The sequence below is a fragment of the Austrofundulus limnaeus genome, unplaced genomic scaffold (genome assembly GCF_001266775.1).
Source record: "Austrofundulus limnaeus strain Quisiro unplaced genomic scaffold, Austrofundulus_limnaeus-1.0 Scaffold1589, whole genome shotgun sequence".
Lineage (NCBI taxonomy): Eukaryota > Metazoa > Chordata > Actinopteri > Cyprinodontiformes > Rivulidae > Austrofundulus > Austrofundulus limnaeus.
Window position 1 is genome coordinate 1,047 of NW_013953991.1, and position 18,111 is coordinate 19,157.

General features: G+C 40.7%; 1 protein-coding gene across 1 annotated transcript; it reads left to right on the forward strand.

Annotated features, from left to right (window-relative positions):
• Positions 1–279: 279 nt before the first annotated feature.
• Positions 280–17,823, forward strand: LOC106535845 (E3 ubiquitin-protein ligase RBBP6; the record flags this gene model as incomplete). Its single annotated transcript, XM_014032970.1, is given in 16 exon segments — positions 280–324; positions 415–494; positions 691–787; positions 1,467–1,606; positions 1,800–1,972; positions 2,153–2,256; positions 2,345–2,515; positions 2,608–2,759; positions 3,966–4,068; positions 4,149–4,215; positions 4,374–4,416; positions 4,497–4,817; positions 7,264–7,371; positions 8,026–9,930; positions 10,043–10,163; positions 16,174–17,823. Coding segments are annotated over 16 exon segments (4,677 nt in total), but the record flags the coding sequence as incomplete, so codon positions are not given.
• Between the last annotated feature and the right edge of the window lie 288 nt (positions 17,824–18,111).

Here is an 18,111-nt window from a genome sequence, read left to right on the forward strand (position 1 = left end):
TCTTAGAGGTAAAGTATGGTAGCTGAGAAAGGACATGCTTGGAATAGTTTGTCATCTCAAAATAACTTGTTAACTCGATGGTAAGTTATTCCTTATTGAGATAATTGAGGTTATTTTCTTGATATAATCTACTTCAATTTAGGAAAACTTGTTTTCTCACATCAGAATTGAACAAAAGTGTGATTTCATCAGAAATTAGGACAGTCCTACAGGCAGCTGAACATGCAATCTGTAGTTGTAGATCAAAATAAGTGATTTATGCATTTTAATTCTCAACAGATGAGTGACCAGAGTTCTACCAAAGCCTTGCCATTTTTCTCCAAGGTATGCTCTCCTCTCTCGTACTTCATCAGTTCAGATTAAACTCAGATTGTAGCGTGACGTTTTGTCACTCGCTGACCTCCGTGCTCACAGATGCAGATGGCTAACTTGGCTGATGCAGACGTGTCTGAGGAGGATAAGATCAGAGTGATGATAAATCAGTCGTCTCTGCAGTAAGTCATGTTTACTAAGTTTCAGTTCTCTGTCTTCATTCCACTTTCTTGTTTTTCTCCATGTGGAGTTTCTTCACTAATAAATCTGTTCCTGTGCTCCTAACAGATTCAGTTTCCCCTGTACCTCTCTTAAAAAWCATTAACTTTTCCATTTCACTGTCATATCGTGGGTCTTTTCTTCTGTTTCTCTTTGTAGCTTGAACACGAAGCATGGTACTGTCCTTCCAGAGAACTACACCTGTTATCGCTGTGGAAATACAGGTCACCACATCAGGAACTGTCCAACCAGTGGGGTAAGAGCATTTTGTCATTTTCACCTGCCAATAGCCTGTGGGGGAAATTAAAAAAAAAAAGTAAGAACTGAACTATGGTTTAAAAAAAAACAGACCGATCCATCAACCTAAAAAAAAAATCCCAAGTTCAATCACCTTTTTAGAACCATAATAAACTTTGACCTGTGCTATAAAAAAGGAAAAGAAAAACAGTGAATATGATGCCTCCTTCAGGCAGAAAACCTTTTCATCACAGAAAAAAACAAAATAAACTAAACTAAAAAGAGATCTACGTTCAAAACTGGGTTATTATTTGGCACATTTTGAAAAGAACCTTCTGGCGTGTTTCTTTCGTTTCGTCCAAATGTAGTTTTGTGCGTTTATAACAGGAAATTTGACTTCCTAATCCAGATCACAAATTATTAGGAAAATGTGAACTGTTAGATGTTCTTCTGTATTTTCAGCAGTAGTTTCCTTCATCCTAACCTTCATTTAATATAATTTTTATTCAGCGTTTTTTGTTTTTGTTTTTGATTTGTTAAATAGATTTAAAGCTGTAGATTTTTGCACTTGTTTTTTTTTTTTCTCTTCATATATTTTATTGTGTATGATTTGTGTGTCTTGGACTGTTTTCTTTTTTTTCTTTTTCCTAATCTAACACTAAGACTTTGAGTAAAAGTATAAATGTGTTTGAGAGCAGGATAAAAACTTTGAGGGTCCTCCGAAGATAAAGAAAAGCACAGGAATCCCACGCTCCTTCATGGTTGAAGTGGACGATCCCAACATTAAAGGAGTCATGTTGACCAACTCTGGGCGCTACGCGATTCCTGCCATTGATGCGTGAGTTTGATGCAAAGTAGTTTTTGTTGTCACACAAGGAAGCTCATGCTAGTTTAGATGGATGACTTTTGATAGTAGCATTATCCAACATAGTTTATCTCCAAGTTGTTTTGGGCTAATTTTAATTTAGTCATTTGTAGCATTAAAAAAACCATCAGTCCTGAGTTTGTTTGCTCTGTTTTATGTTCCTCAGTGAGGCGTATGCTGTTGGCAAGAAGGAGAAGCCTCCCTTCATCGCTCAAGAGAAACATAAAACTGAGTGTGAGGAGGAGCCCATCCCAGATGAACTCGTCTGCCTGATTTGTCATGACCTGCTGAGTGARGCTGTGGTCATACCCTGCTGTGGAAAAAGCTACTGTGATGATTGTGAGCCTCTGACACACACATCAATGCAAACTTCAATTTGTCTGTTCCTGGGTAAATGAGTCAAACTACAGAACCAGTTAAACTTGGCTTCATTCAAAATATCAGGATGTGTGCAATGCTGCAAATGAATAGCCTTGAGGTTTAGAGTTTTTAACCCTTTAAAGCATCTGTCTCATGTAGGTATCCGCTCAGCCTTGTTGGATTCAGAGGAGCARGTCTGCCCCACATGTGGCTTATCGGATGTCTCCCCTGATGCGTTGGTCGCCAATAAATTTCTCAGACAGGTGATCTACTGTAGCTGACACTCAAAAGACTATGATTTAACTTTGTTTTCTTTTCAACCAACTTTTTGCCCTTTATCTCTTAACTCAGGCTGTTAATAATTTTAAAAAAGAACGAGGCGGGACCAAAAAGGTGGGGACAAGCAGCCTCACCTCCAACTCCAAGACTTTAACTCCAGCACCAACTCCTGTTCCTACTCCACCTCCTGTTAGTGTGCAGATCCAGCTCAACAAGCCCCTCAAGTCCCCCTGCAGCCAGAAGGTGAAGCCTCTATGTGAAATGTTGAAATCTATATGGTTTCAGTTACKGGTACATGTCTTCACAATCATTTACTTGTCGTTTCTTGCCTCAAGGACGCTCTTCTGAGTCATCCAAAAGCTGCAAAACCAACCTCTGTAACTAAAGGCCCTGATGTTCCCCATGAAGCAACTAACCCTGCCTCTGCTGAGAACTCATCCAACCCATCTCCACAGCTCGTGGAAAGCCAAGCTTTGATATCTAACAAGTATATAACCACACAAACAAGCAGATACATGAATGTGACATGACARGTGATATTTAGCTGGATCATGTAATGATGTCAAGACAATGTGGTGCTTTTTCCTTTCTTACGTGATTCCACTAAATCACTGTTTGTGGAACTCAGCTGTTTTTGTTTTATTGCTCACCTCTGTTAAAAAAAAATCTCTCCCAGTATATTTTATAGATATTAAAACTACAGTGGAAGTATCTGAGAGTCATCTTCAACACTTGCTCTGAGCAGGAACACATTTTGCAAAATCCTGTAATATTGCATATTTAAAATGTTTGACCAGAAGAGCCAAAACTGTTTTCTTTCTCATTGTAAGATGATCTTTGTTTCAAACTCCATCATGAAAAGTGGAGGGCAATGTGCGTTTCTCTGAGGATTTTTTTTTATTTGTATATTAAATGGGAACCCCATTAGTCTTCACCTTCATGAAGACTATTCTCCCTGGGGACTCAACACAGCACGAATCATACAATATAAAACAACACACCCCCCCCTCCACCCACACACACACACACACACACTAAACCAACCCACCACCATTAACCAAATAAAAACCTTTCACATTATTTCAGAATATACAGTATAACTGCTACTAAGCAATGTTATGTCAGCAGGTAACAGGAGGTGGCTCTGGGCATACATAGCTATATGTTTGAGTTAATTTTAGGCAGAGGTAAAGTAAATTTCACAGCTGAGGGTTGTTTTATTTTAAGACTGTGTGTGTTCAAACAGTGCAACAGCTGAGAAAATAGGCAAAAGGTTTTAATGAATATCCAAAATGTATGAAAAAYCAGAAGGTGATTGTTTAAAAGTCTATCATTGACCTTCAACCATGATACTCTTATGCATGAAATTCGCACTGGTTCTAAAATCACAACCAAGTGCTAATCTTGCAGCTTTGTTTTGAGCAATATGAAATTTATATAGATCATTTTCTGAGTCACTTGGCCACACAGCAGTAGTCAAGWTGACATACAGAACTAAATACTGTATTACCAAATTCTCTTATTCCAGGAGACCTGAAATGAGCATTACACAGAATTATTGCAATACTTTTACTCATTTTAGTCACTATGTTTTGAATATGCATGGACCGTGGTATAGTTAAATCAGTTGTAATTGATAGACCTTCATGCAGTTAAATAACTTATGAATGTGATGTTTACACTGTTGKCTCAGCGAGGATGAAGAAAAAACAGGCGATGACTTGGCAGCCGTGGCTCCGTTTCTGGCTGTTTCTGACAAAGATKCCAAAGATGCTCCAAAACAGCTGGAACCACAGGTGAGAGCCCACACACTAAAACACAACACACAGTCACCCTCCACAGTGTGTGTAACGTGGTGATGTTCCCATCTGTTCAGGTTAACAGCAKTGAAGAGGGAGAACCGATTCAGACGGTCTGTGTGAATCAGAGAAACTCTTCCTCAGGTAAGTGACTTTAAGGACTCATTTGCTCGTTGGGTTACATTTGGTTTCCTTTTGTTTGCGGTGTGTTTTGATATTTGTTTATATTAGTTGGATAATGGATTAAACAGTTAACTCGTGAAAAAGAAGTAAAAACTGACATTATTTTCCTGAATCTCCAGATTCAGCTTTAGGACTGTCTTTTTCCTCCAACTCCTGGGAGAGGTATGTTTCAGGTCTGTTTTTATTAATGTCCCCTCCCTTTGAGACTGATCTGTTTCACACCTCTCACATTGTCCCCTCAGCACCTGCTCCTCCTCTGCTCCTACTCCCYGAGGCTCGACTGAACCTAGCACCGAGCAGCATCACACCCCCTCTTCATCCTTCTCTTCGTATTCAGCCACACCTTCGCCTCTTTTTTCCTCCCCTCCTCTTCACACTTTTGTCTCAACTCCCCAGCCTCACGGCAGTTATCCTCCTGGATACCCACAAACCACACCCACCTGGAAGCTTCCAGCCCTCAGAGGTGCCCCAATCCCCTCCCTCTGCCCCCCAACCTGCACATCCTCAGTCCCTAGCCTAATTCCCAAGGAGTGGTACAGGTGTGAGGAAAAGAAAAGAGAGAGGTAAACACTTAATTTAACAGTTCAGTAATATGTATTGTAGCTGTGAGCCCTTTAGAAACATGTTTTTATTGATTTGTTTAGAAGCCATGAATGCATTTGTTTATTTTTTATGCTGTTCTCATCTCATAGCATTACCAGCTGCTTATCATTTTTGTTTTTGTTAAAAGTTGATAAGAATTTAACTTGCAGGCTATTTTAGCGTTTTTAATAATTTGACACAAACCCTCCTCCAAACAATATAAACTTGTTACTTTTAGAGGATGTTCATTCAGCTGGTTTGTTTTGCTTCGACACTAAATAATTCTTTTAAAAGCTGAACTTTCTCACTTTGGAAAACAATGTATATCATTGGAAAAAGTTAACTAAAATTGTAGCAGTTTGCAATTCTTCTCTGACTCTGGGTCAGGTTCTGGCTCCAACATGTAAGGCTGGATGGACAAGTCTTCTGTTGTTTACATCTTTTAATTAATTTGTAAATAACAAGTTTCTGTGCCGCTATACTGTCATAAACCCCTCTATCAAACAGGAATGGACCGGTCTGGAAGCTCCTTGTTTGGATGTGAAGAGACAGCATCCAAACGAGTTGATCTGAGACACACCTCAGAAAAGAGGTGAAAGAGGGGCTTGTAAAGTTACAATAAGGAGGAATTCAGAACAAAGCAATGCAGTTCCACTTTTTAAAGACCCCAACTGAATGATTTAAATGTGGAAAAAGAAGGATTTAAAAGTCTGATATACACTCACCGGCCACTTTATTAGGTACACCACGCTAGTAACGGGTTGGACCCCCTTTTGCCTTCAGAACTGCCTCAATTCTTCGTGGCATAGATTCAACAAGGTGCTGGAAGCATTCCTCAGAGATTTTGGTCCATTTTGACATGATGGCATCACGCAGTTGCCGCAGATTTGTCGGCTGCACATCCATGATGCGAATCTCCCGTTCCACCACATCCCAAAGATGCTSTATTGGATTGAGATCTGGTGACTGTGGAGGCCATTTGAGTACAGTGAACTCATTGTCATGTTCAAGAAACCAGTCTGAGATGATTCCAGCTTTATGACATGGCACATTATCCTGCTGAAAGTAGCCATCAGATGTTGGGTACATTGTGGTCATAAAGGAATGGACATGGTCAGCAACAATACTCAGGTAGGCTGTGGCATTGCAACGATGCTCAATTGGTACCAAAGGGCCCAAAGAGTGCCAAGAAAAGATTCCCCACACCATGACACCACCACCACCAGCCTGAACCGTTGATACAAGGCAGGATGGATCCATGCTTTCATGTTGTTGATGCCAAATTCTGACCCTACCATCCGAATGTCGCAGCAGAAATCGAGACTCATCAGACCAGGCAACGTTTTTCCAATCTTCTCTTGTCCAATTTCGATGAGCTTGTGCAAATTGTAGCCTCAGTTTCCTGTTCTTAGCTGAAAGGAGTGGCACCCGGTGTGGTCTTCTGCTGCTGAAGCCCATCTGCCTCAAAGTTCGACGTACTGTGCGTTCAGAGATGCTCTTCTGCCTACCTTGGTTGTAACGGGTGGTTATTTGAGTCACTGTTGCCTTTCTATCAGCTCGAACCAGTCTGCCCATTCTCCTCTGACCTCTGGCATCAACAAGGCATTTCCGCCCACAGGACTGCCGCTCACTGGATGTTTTTTCTTTTTCGGACCATTCTCTGTAAACCCTAGAGATGGTTGTGCGTGAAAATCCCAGTAGATCAGCAGTTTCTGAAATAGTCAGACCAGCCCTTCTGGCACCAACAACCATGCCACGTTCAAAGGCACTCAAATCACCTTTCTTCCCCATACTGATGCTCGGTTTGAACTGCAGGAGATTGTCTTGACCATGTCTACATGCCTAAATGCACTGAGTTGCCGCCATGTGATTGGCTGATTAGAAATTAAGTGTTAAAGAGCAGTTGGACAGGTGTACCTAATAAAGTGGCCGGTGAGTGTATGTCTACTTTAAACAAGAGTTTGTGAAGCTCACTGATCTTAGAGTTGTTGCTTCTGGCTAATGAACTTGAAAGCATGACTTCATCAAGAGCTGACAGACAAAATTATATATATAAAAGCAAGATTGGGTTCATGCTTTACAAATTTCTATTTTTATATAGAAATGACCCAGCTTTTGCCACCAAAATTGCTCTGACAGGTCATGGACAAAAAACATTGGGTGTTTGTTTGCAGCCCATTTATTAGATCTGTGATTTCCCCAGAGGCCATCATAGTTTATATCAGGAGTTTACAGAGGCTCTCTGTAGACCTCAGACAGCTTTCTGTATTGTTTGAAACTGTTCAGAGCTAATTTTTCTTAATGATCTGCTGGGGTGGCGGTTGCTACTGTAGACAAAGGTGCTTTTGCCTTTTTTTTGGTTGGGATCAGGCTGCAGAAATGAAAGTTAAAGTTGAAATATCTTCCATCTTTATCTCTCTCACACAGGTCACCTCACAGACCCTCCACTTCTCTTTCAAAGTCCAAGTCTTCCCGCTCCTACTCGCGATCATCCAGTCGCTCTGCTTCTCGCTCTCGCTCCCGCTCCAGATCGAGGTAATTCTTTTTCTGCTCAAGGTTTTTTCTTATCTTAGAAAAAAAATAAAAAATAGCTCTGCAGATTATTATAAGCTCAAATGTAAACACATTCATTCTTTGCTAAATACGATGTGAAGGGAGGATCAACAGGATGCACAAAATACATCTAATAAAGTTTGAGATGCTCTTTCATATTTACCAATAAGACAAAGTGTCAGTGTGTTGAAAGCATTTAAATCTTTTGCATGATTAAAATTAAATACAAATTCAAAGTATCAAACACAAACAATATGTTTATAACATATTTTATCATGTTGAATTCAGAACAACTGATACAAAAACCTGCTAACACTGATAGCAGTGTACATTTGTTAAATAAAGTCCACATAAGCTGCTATATTTCTTTATTAGTTGTTTTAAAACAGCAGAAATCCACTTGACTCCACTCTGATTAGTTGTCCTTAGAGAACACTTTCCTGATTTTCCATATTGAGACATTTCAGATTGCTGTTGGTAAGATACTGACAAGAACTCCACAGAAACCTACTACAAAAAAATCTAAACTGTCCCTTTTAATGTAAGCCTGGTTCAGAAGGAAGATGCAGTCAAACCATAGAAACACTGACATGTGATATAAAAAACTGAACCTTTTGTTTTCCCTCTTTTGTCTAGGCCTCGTTCTCCTCCTGTCAGTCACAGAAACTTTCAGTCCCTCTCCAATCCTTCCTGTTCTTACGGTTACAAACGGCCTAGCTCGCATACATCATCCTCATCACCGCGAGGTGGTCACTCCCGGTCCGAGTCGCACCATCGCAAGAGCCGCAATCATAGCAAGAGGTCGTCTTCAAGCAGGCACAGCTCAAAGAGACTGAAAGAAGCTGGACCCTCATCGAATACAGCTGATACAAGCAGTCTGGAATTGGAGCGACAACGCTACCTGCAGTGGAAGGAGGAATTCAAAGAATGGTATGACAAATTCTGCAACTTGATCATTCAATTCCAACAAATGCCTCTTCCTCCTTCTCCGCCACCTCTGTATCACCAAGACTCTCCCTGCCCACCACAAAATAGAGGCGCATCCAGCCCGCCTTCATCAGAGACCTCCAGTTATAGTCGCTCCCCTCCCTCTCAGTCCTCAAGTGACACACACTCCACAGCATCTCACCCCTCCGTTGACAGCTGTTCATCAAATAAAGCTAACCACAGATACTCCTCACCCTCTCAGTCGTCCAATGACAGTCACTCCACTCCTTCAGAAACCCGACCTCAGCCCAAGGAATTTTCAGAAAGTTGCACGGAAAAACTCAGGCCAGGTGAAGTGACAAAGAGTAGCATGGAGGCAAATTCACAAGACATAACAATAGACCCCAGTCAACAAATATTAAAGGATGTTGAGGACTCCAGCTACTCAAATCATGAGCAAAAGAAGAAAAATGAAGGAGGAAGAGCAGAGGCTTCGAATTTTTTAGACCCTAAAAGTGACCACAGACACGATAAGAGGTGCAACGCTGAACCAAATGCCTCCGAAGAGGGTCACCCAGGACCACGCAAAGCATCAGAATCAGTCCAGTTACCTCTGAAAATGGATAAACATTTAGATACACAGAGTGGAAGAAAAGATAAAGTGGAAAGTCATTTGAAAAAGAAACAAAGCAGGAGGATAAGTCAAGATTTGGAGTCTAGACAAGACATGGAGAGAAATGCCAAAGTAAATACCAGTATGGGTCCAGACTGGGTTGCTACAGAAAGAAAACAACCTGGAAGCAGCCAAGCTCCAGACTTAATATCAGAGGTGACCAGAAAAAGAAAAAGGGGTGAAACGAATAAAAATGAGAGAAAAGGTAATCTTACCGTTAAACCTCAAAGCAGCAAAGGCCCAAAAACTAAACCTGCAGAGCCTCAAAGCCATGACAGTAAATGCCTAAAGCTATCTGACAGAAAAAAGCAAAAACCAGAAAAAGAAGAGAGTAAAACTTTGCTTCTGACTCCAAGGAACATATGGGAGGGAGGGATGAAGATGATTCCTCAGAAAAAGATAAGCATCAACATAAATCTGGATGGGATAAGGAAGGAGGAGAAAACAAACTCTTCTACTGTAGAGATTCAGACACAGGAAGCCAAAGATCCGACCGATGGTACAGAGGAGAAGTTAAACAAAGATGAGACCAAAACTAAAACTGGTGAAAAGAAGGAATCAAGCTTCGAAACTTTGACTAAAGATAAATCTGTCCTACACATGGTGAAAGAGATTTCTGACAACGTCACATTCAGAGATGAATCGGAAAGAAAAGCAAAAGAAAAGCAAGAAGATGAGAGAAAAGAAAAAGAGGAGGATTTAGACCTCTGGCACTGTGCGCTCACATGTGTGGAGGACTCAGACGAGAGCCTGATGGGAACAGAAGCAGAACAAGTAAAAGACTTCAGGGACAAGATGTTCCGCTTGTCAAAGACAGAAGAAAGCACACGAAGAGAACCCCGAGGTGAACCACGGAAGCAGGAGGAAGTTCCATTGGGCTCCAGCTCGCAAAGAAACAAAACCCTTCACGTTGGACGAACCAGTGCATCAAAAAACGACAGGTTAGAACTTCTCCGTAGAACAAGCATCAGAATCTCAAATCTGCACAGTCTGTTRTTCCTTTCTTCGTTTGCTAAAGGTTGTGTGATTTCTTTTTATTATTTTTTTTTTCAGCAGCAGTACCTTGGAGAGGGGCAGCTGTGGAGTTGAAGAAAGTCGTCAGAAGAAGACTGTGATAAAAACACAAGAAGGCTCACAGGACCGAGCTGAAGTCAAACTGAACCTACCTGCACAGGTGAATGATCCGAGCAGGTGATGTAGCTGTGTGTGTTTTTAGTGAAAGAGAGGATCTGTGTTATGACTTATCCAAACAAAAACTTTCTACTCAGTTCAGCAAAWTTTTATTTGGTTCAGCAATTTCCTTCTATCATTTACAGTAATTAAAATAATGATTCTTAAACTGGTAGAAAGATAAAAGGGGCACATCTTTTTTTCTGCTGTTTTCTTCCATCTTTCACTCACTTTGACAAAAGATAAATCTTCTAATATTTTTAAAGTTTTTCTTTTAGGAATCTTCACTTGTTTTCCTGCAAAAGCTTTCTTGTTCTTTCACCCCTAATTTACACTACATGCATCTCCGCTCGGCTGCAGTCCAACCTCTGCAGCAAATACTCAACCATTATAATCAATGAGAGTGTTTACACTGGCCCCGCACAGAGGCGGACGGCGATCTGGCAAAATTAGATCTGATCCTATTTTTGCTGGACGCCGGAGCTGCTCCAGAGTCAATCTACATAGAATTATGGTGCGTTCACACCGAACGCGATTTCAGCGTCAAAATCGCAGCCAACGCTGAAGTTTGAAGCTTGTGCACTTTGAGGTCAGACGCAGGACAGCTGCGCTGCACGGCAGAGTCTCCCCGCCCCTCCCTCCTCTGTGGGGCTGTTTAATGTCGGACGAGGAAGTGGCTTTGCTTTATTTACAGASAGCCAGAYCYTGTCACGTTCATCAGATAATTAATTCATAATTAATTCACCAGATAATTCAGAGAAGAGGCTCACAGCTCGCTTTCAGGACTATTTTTTCAGTCTGATGAGTCGCTGCCACGCATTGCTGTGGATCAGGACACGACTGCAGCACTCATTTCAGCTAAAGAGCAGGAGCTCCGTCTGTTTCAGGTTAGTGGACKTCATTCAGTAAACTGTCCCGTTGGGAAATATGTCGTTACGTCACACAGTGGAGTCTCTCTGATTGGTTGACGCTGCGCGTCGAGCTGCAAAAGTTCAGATTTTCTAACTTCAGCGATTTGGACGATTTGGACGATCTGAGCGTCGAACGCTCAGATCGTTCAAATCGTTCAAATCACGCTGCTCTAATCGCGCTTGAGGCGCCGCAGAACTTCCCGACGTTGCTTGAAGCGCGTCCACCATAGACTTTGCATGTAAACCTGCTGCTCCTGACGCTGAAATTGCGTTCGGTGTGAATGCACCATCACATTGCACCAACAGGAAAAGAAACAAGCACAAAAAAGAAAAATTAAAAAATAAATAAATGAATAAATAATACAATCACAACATCCGTATTTTCAGAATAAGGCGGAATAATTTTGTGGAAATCCCAGCTATGTTAATCAATAAATGGATAAATTTGTACACAACTGTTGTCAGAATGTATGGTTGTGTTTGGGAAGCAGATGGCAACATGTAGATGAAGCATATGTGTACACACATGATACACGTGGATTTTATTTTGAAATCAGAAGTTTCAAAAAGACAACAAACAGTTTCAACCATAGATAACAAAAGCTTTTATATCAATGTTTTCAGCTGTTTGGAGTTCGTGACTTCCACATTTATCACTGGATTTATTTTGTGATCTCCTTCCTGCACACGCTCCCTCCTCTGTGTGTTGCGCCGGAGCAGAGCTGAGGGAAGCGGAGTGGACGCTGTATAAATTGGGTTATAAACAAATAGCTGCATACCGCAGCGGAGCGGAGTCGCATGTAGTGTAAATCTGGGGTCAGAGATCTAGTTCTGCCACTTATTTTGCATTTTTCTTTTGAGATCTGTCTGTTATGATGAGAAGGTCCCAGGGTTTAAATCCTGGACTAACTCACAGATTCCTAATGTCACTGACTGGGTTACAACTGTTGACTGAATTACAAGAACATGTGCAAACATGTACACATACTGTATGTACAGAACTGCAAAAACTTTGTGATATTTGGACAATTTTCCTACGTAATTAGGTAACCCTAATTAGGTCTCAGTTTGATTCTGTTTTTTTTTTCTTTTTTTATTATTATTATTCCCAATCAGTTTATTTCATAGGTCACCACATGGGAGAATAATGTGGGAAAAAAACATAAATAGTTTTAGATTTTTCACACTTTAATTCACAAAAACTAAATTTAGAAGAGGTCTTGGCGCCTGAAAGGACTGCAAATATTTTGATTTTGTTCAAATCTCTGACAGCACAAGAGTTAAGTCGTGTGACTCTAGCAAGAAAATTGGAGACTCTTGAATGTTTTGAAATAGTAGGCTCTTTCAAAAGACACTACAGTCTGTGACCTAAGACTTGATTATTGTCTCACTTTTGTGTGTTGTGCAGAGCGCGCACACCCTCGCTAGTGGTGTAGGCGTTTATACTTGATGCTTACATTGTTGTAGTATTCTCTAAAAGGACATGTAGCAGTACACTTCATAACTTGTGAAATATTGTAAATAGGAGAGCAAAAGCTTGACGGACAAACAAACTATTTGAATAGTGCGTGGCGAGCTCAGCCCATGAGGAGTTACAAAGTTTTGAAGGTGCGTGACCATGTGTCGGGACACCACGTGGCCAACACACAGGGGCAGGGATGGTATGATTGTCACTGTTGGCATGCACACCCTCAACTATAAACCAGGCTTCAGGCCTCTTCTGGCTGAAAGGGCAGAMGGGTGGGGGGTCGAAACCTGCCCACCCCTGGTGTGCCTCTGTCCTGCAGAGTAAAGCACACAGTATGCTGCAGACGAACTGTCGCAGTTTCATGACGAAAATTGCGTCATTCTGTTCGCATTGTCAACATTCTGGCACCTTCTTGTCATAACCCACGGGCCGAACTTTTTACCCTCCTCCACATAAAATAAGATTGTGTGATTGGTCAGAAGTTTGTGGGAGTGTTTGTGCTGAAAGCACTAGAGCCAGGTTTTCAGCTTGAGAGCAAGGCATCTGCGACGGATTTCTTAAAAATGAGAAGCAGAAGGAAAAAAATGTGTGTTGTGATCCTGCGTTGATTCAGGGGTTTAACTGATGGTGCTTTCAAGCAATAAAAAAAAAACAGTTTTAGCCAATCAGAGCAGAGCAGGGCGGGTRGTGCTGTCTGTGAGCAGAGACAGACTGCAGGTGAAGTAATCAGCATTTCTCTGACTATTTTTGGACTTTTTTCTCCCAAGCAGAACACCTTGACCCACTACCCTAACAGAACTGCCCGCTCCCCATGATGGTGAAGTCATGTGGTAAATTAATAAATGTCTAAGTATTAAACCTATGTGTTCAGATGGGTGGAGTTCACTGCAGCCAAGGAGATACCGTAACTGGTACTGTGTTATCCCCACCGCTCTTCCTGAACTGAGCCCTGGAGCAGCAGCATCATTGTCAACAGAACATAGACATAAAATACATAAATGAACATACAGTATGAGTGCGACGTCTTTACATCTTCTGCACATAATGGGCCCCTCTGAACTGTTAACAGTTCAAACTGACATCTAATGGAGGCCACATATTTTAATAAAGTGATACTCCACATAAAAAATGATCTGAGCAGAATAATCTCCTATAAAGGCCCTGTAACATTTTAGACAACTTATGCTAACTTGTGAAAACAAAATTTCCACTAAATTACTAATAAGTTATATATTTGATCAATTTATTATCATTATAGTATGCATACACCTAAAAGATGCTTCCAGTTGGTTTTTTTTTTTTTAGTTCGGTCTTCAACATAGATGTCTCCAAACATTTCACAAGTTGGCATAAGTTTAAAACATCAGTGTGACAGGGCCTTAAGACCTGCAATGTGAACTTAAGCCTTTTGTTATTTTCCCACTTCCTAATTTACCTCATGCCCCCAATAAAGACCTCTGCCGCCCCCTAGGGGAGGCGTGTCTCAGTTTAAAAAAAAAAACCTGACATGCAGCAATTGTTTTTTTTTTTTTATTATTAGTTAACCACAAAAAGGATTGCTAAAATAAATTAATTTCTTGTGATTTGAAACTGACATGAAGGAGATGTCTGTCACACATTTAATGATTTGCACTTTACGTCAACACAGCTGAGTTCTGCTTCCTGCCTCTATAATGCTCACGTTTGTGCTGAACGTGGATGACTCCATCTTTATGTATGAAGGGCCGGCGGAAGCATAATGGTTTATTTTATGAATGAGGCTAGTGACATAAAGTATTAAGGTTTGGATGTTTCTCCCTCTAAAATGATTCATTTTGGATTTTGAAGTTAAGAATGTTGCCATGCCGCGTGATGTTCACATCCTCTTTTTTTGCTTCTGTGGGTGTTTTTCCCCTTTTACAGAAAATAAATCTATTTTATTGCTTTTGACACAGAGTTTATGGCCAAGAAACTTTACTTCTATTGACTCTTCATGACACATGAGCTAACAGACGGCAAACTCTTCTTGGTGGTCTTCAGCAGTAAACAGGTGCTTCTCATCGCCACCACTTTTACCCTGTTTTCTGTGCTGAAGGTATTTCTGTTCGTCAAGGCTTCAGCTGGTTTTTTGTTGTTCCTAAAATTGTTCTTTTATTTATTGTTTCACATCTTGAGTAAAAGGCTACGTGATACATTTGACAGCTTTTGTTCCCCCCCCCCCCCCCCCTCTGAGGATTAATTCTAATTTTCAGAGTGCAACATATCTGCTTAGAGGCTCCAGTGGCTGATGCTTATTGGGAAAAAAGGTTTGACTTGACATCATCTGACTTTTCAACAAATCTGAACAAACCATGTCCTAACAAACTAATTCAGGTCTGAGATCTTTATAAAAGTTAAGTGATTAAATAATTTGCATGAAACTTGCTGTCATTTCTTAACTCTTTATGGATGACCAAGACAAAAATAAAACACTAATTCAGTGTCAAATGTTTAAAAAGAACAAACTCTTTGTCTTAATTTTCTCAGTTTTTACCTGCTGAATTATTTGCATCAGAAACTGGGTGCCCAAACTTTGCATGAGTGTTCATTATAGGTATATTTATATAATTTTAATTTATTTAAGTAGTATTTATGACTTTTAGGGTTGCGAAGGGGCAGAAACTTTGTGGTAAATTTCCAGGAACTTTCCATGGGTAGTTAAGGTGAAGAATTTTGGAGAGAATAAAGAAGTGCAAATTGGTAATTTTACAGTCAAAACACACAACAAATCAGCACATCAAATATATTTGTCCCAAAATATCATCAGAGCTTCACTCTGCAGGCTCAAGTAGGGAGCTTTAACAGTCCAGAGTTGTAGAAAACATCTGTACATGTGGGGCGTGATCTAAACACCCCTGCAGTAAAGCTTGAACATAGGGTCATTTTTATTTACAAAGCACGCCAAGTAAACTTAGTACAAAAAGTAAGGACATTTGTGTTTGGTAGATTATTTCTTTGTTGTAACAATGCTTCTTGGCAATAAATATTTTACCATTGAAAAGCCTGTTCATTTCTCAGATAAATGATGCCAGATTTGTAAGGAACATGCATTTATGGGATGAGCAGTAGAGCTGAGTATGTAGGTTGTGCAAATGAAAAATTTACCAAATCTTCTCTGCCAAACAGCTTGTTTTGTTATACTCACACTTGTTTTGAGCTTCTGGTGGCCGCAGGTGCTGCCAATCAGGTGCCTGGTGTAAGATTTATTGGCTAGAAACATTTGTTAGCATAAAGAAATAATCTACCAATCTAATCTACAAATTTCCCTACTTTTTGTGCTAAGTATAGTTATTGAGTTAGGACTTAAACAGTATCCACTGACTTTAGAAACACATTTCACAGTAAACAGTTTGTCTTAATATAACTTGTAGTTATTTGCAAAGTAGAGGAGTCTGAGTATTTGAGGATGGTATCATGCCACCAATACTTAAAATCCCTGTAAAGAGAGAAATTTCAGTGTTTTAAATTCTTTGTGTATTTCCATAAATTCCTCAGTTTTTCCCATGGAAAGTTTCCAGCTTTGAAAATTTCATGGAATTTTGTAACCCTAATGACTTTGCAGAATATTTGACACAAAAAAAGAACTTTTCTGAGACACATTTTGTCCTCGTTCTCAGGTGTCTCGCTCCAGGTGGGAGAATGATGGAAAACAGCAAACTGAGGTCTTTGACTCTGCAGCTGGACCTCTGCCGTCTGTGACAGTGACCAATTGTGAAGTGACAAAAGACAATGAACAACAGAGACAAAGGCGAGACAGGGACAGAGTGACAGATAGAGGCAGAGAAAAGGAGAAAGAGAGACACTCCATTTCCTTGCCCTCGGATGTTGCTCCCCCTGGTGGCGGTGAGCGGATTGACAGTTCGGCGTGTCCGAAGAGAGACAAGGAGACAAAAACCGAGAAGCCAAAGGAGCGAGAGAGAACAAGAGAGAGTGAGAATCAAAAAGAGAAGGAAAGACTGAAGCAAGGAACAAGAGAGGAAGAGCGGAGGAGAGAGGATGCTTTAATGCAAAAGAGAAATCTGCTCTCCTCTTCCTCGGTGTGGTACGACAAAGAGAGAAGAGACCGAATGCGAGGGAGTGAGCAGGGCAGCAGCATCATGAGCTGGAAAACCTTCAAAGAAAGCAGATATCAGCACCAACCAGATCACAGGCATCCAGACCTGATGGGCAAAAAGGAAAGTTACCACTTCCACCATTACAACTATCACCAGTCTTCATCAGCCAACTACAGAGAGAGAAACAGACCTGACAGGACCCAACACTCCCCATCTTCACCCTGCTACGAGGACAAAGACCTGCTCCTCTTGGAGTCCACTGAAAACTCTGAGAAAGGGTGTCCTGGTGGGGCGTTAATGCAAAACAAAAGCAGAAATGAGAGCAAGGCACAGAAAGGAGAGGAGAAATCTGAAAAGACTCCCAAAACGCAGAAAGATTGCAAAGGAGGGCGAGAAACTCCAGAGGCCGCCGACTGCCGAGGAAGAGGAGCGGGAGGTGGTGGGGGGAGTCGGAGGGAGGAGAAGGCTCGAAAAGTGGAGGAGAGGCGGAGGTCCAGCAGCGACAGCATCCGCTCCTCATCGAGCCACAAGAACGACCGAGACGACAGGAGAGAAGAAACGAAGGAGAAACAGAAGCAGCACAACAGGCTGCAGGAAGTCAACACATAAAACTCTGCAGAAGCAGGTGGAAAGATGAAGACGACAAAAGGCCTGCTCAGTTACAGTGTTGACTGTAACTGTAGTCATGGTTTGGTTTTTCTTTTTTCAGACCAAAGTGTGCCTGGATTTATTACATTGCCTTTTGTTTCGTTCTTCTTAACGTGCATCATCCAGAGTCCTGGCAAACAAATTATGAAGGAAAAGCACTTTATAGAAAACAACAATGTGAAACAATCAACTGTACACACTGAGATCTTCTGTGTGTAATCTTAAGTTAGAGGAATCTGCACACATTTACGACTCGCTGACGATTGTCAGTCTTAGTTTGTTTTCCCTGAAGCTGCCGCTCGGCTGAAGGAAATCTGCTCCTCTGACATGAAATCAGTCTAAGAGTTCGATTTTCCTCACGGGAGCGCAGATCGATGATCAATACAAAGAAACTGATTTATTCTAAACTAATACTGTGAATATTTATCATTTCCTCCTCCTGTGTGTTTATTTTCTATTGTGTAAATATTTAATTTAAAAACAGCAGTAATGGATAAATAAGTTGCCAAAGGAATGTAATYGTTCCTGTTTTTGGGGGAAATAAAAAGGAACTATTATACAGTGTACAGTGTTTTGTTTTTATTTTTAGAATGTTAGGAAACTAAAAGATGTGAATTTATTTATTTATTTGTTTATTTGTTTGTTTTTTGCCATTTGTTTCTCTGCATTTTACCTAAAGCAGTATTTAGTCAAAATCCGGAATAACTCTGTTAGATGTTTTATGCTTTTAAATCCCTTTTTTTTTTTTTCAAATTTAAAATCATTCAGTGGGGTCTTCATAAAGTGGAACTGCAATGCTTTGGTCTGAATTCCTCCTTATTGTAACTCCACAAGCCCCCCTTTCACATCTTT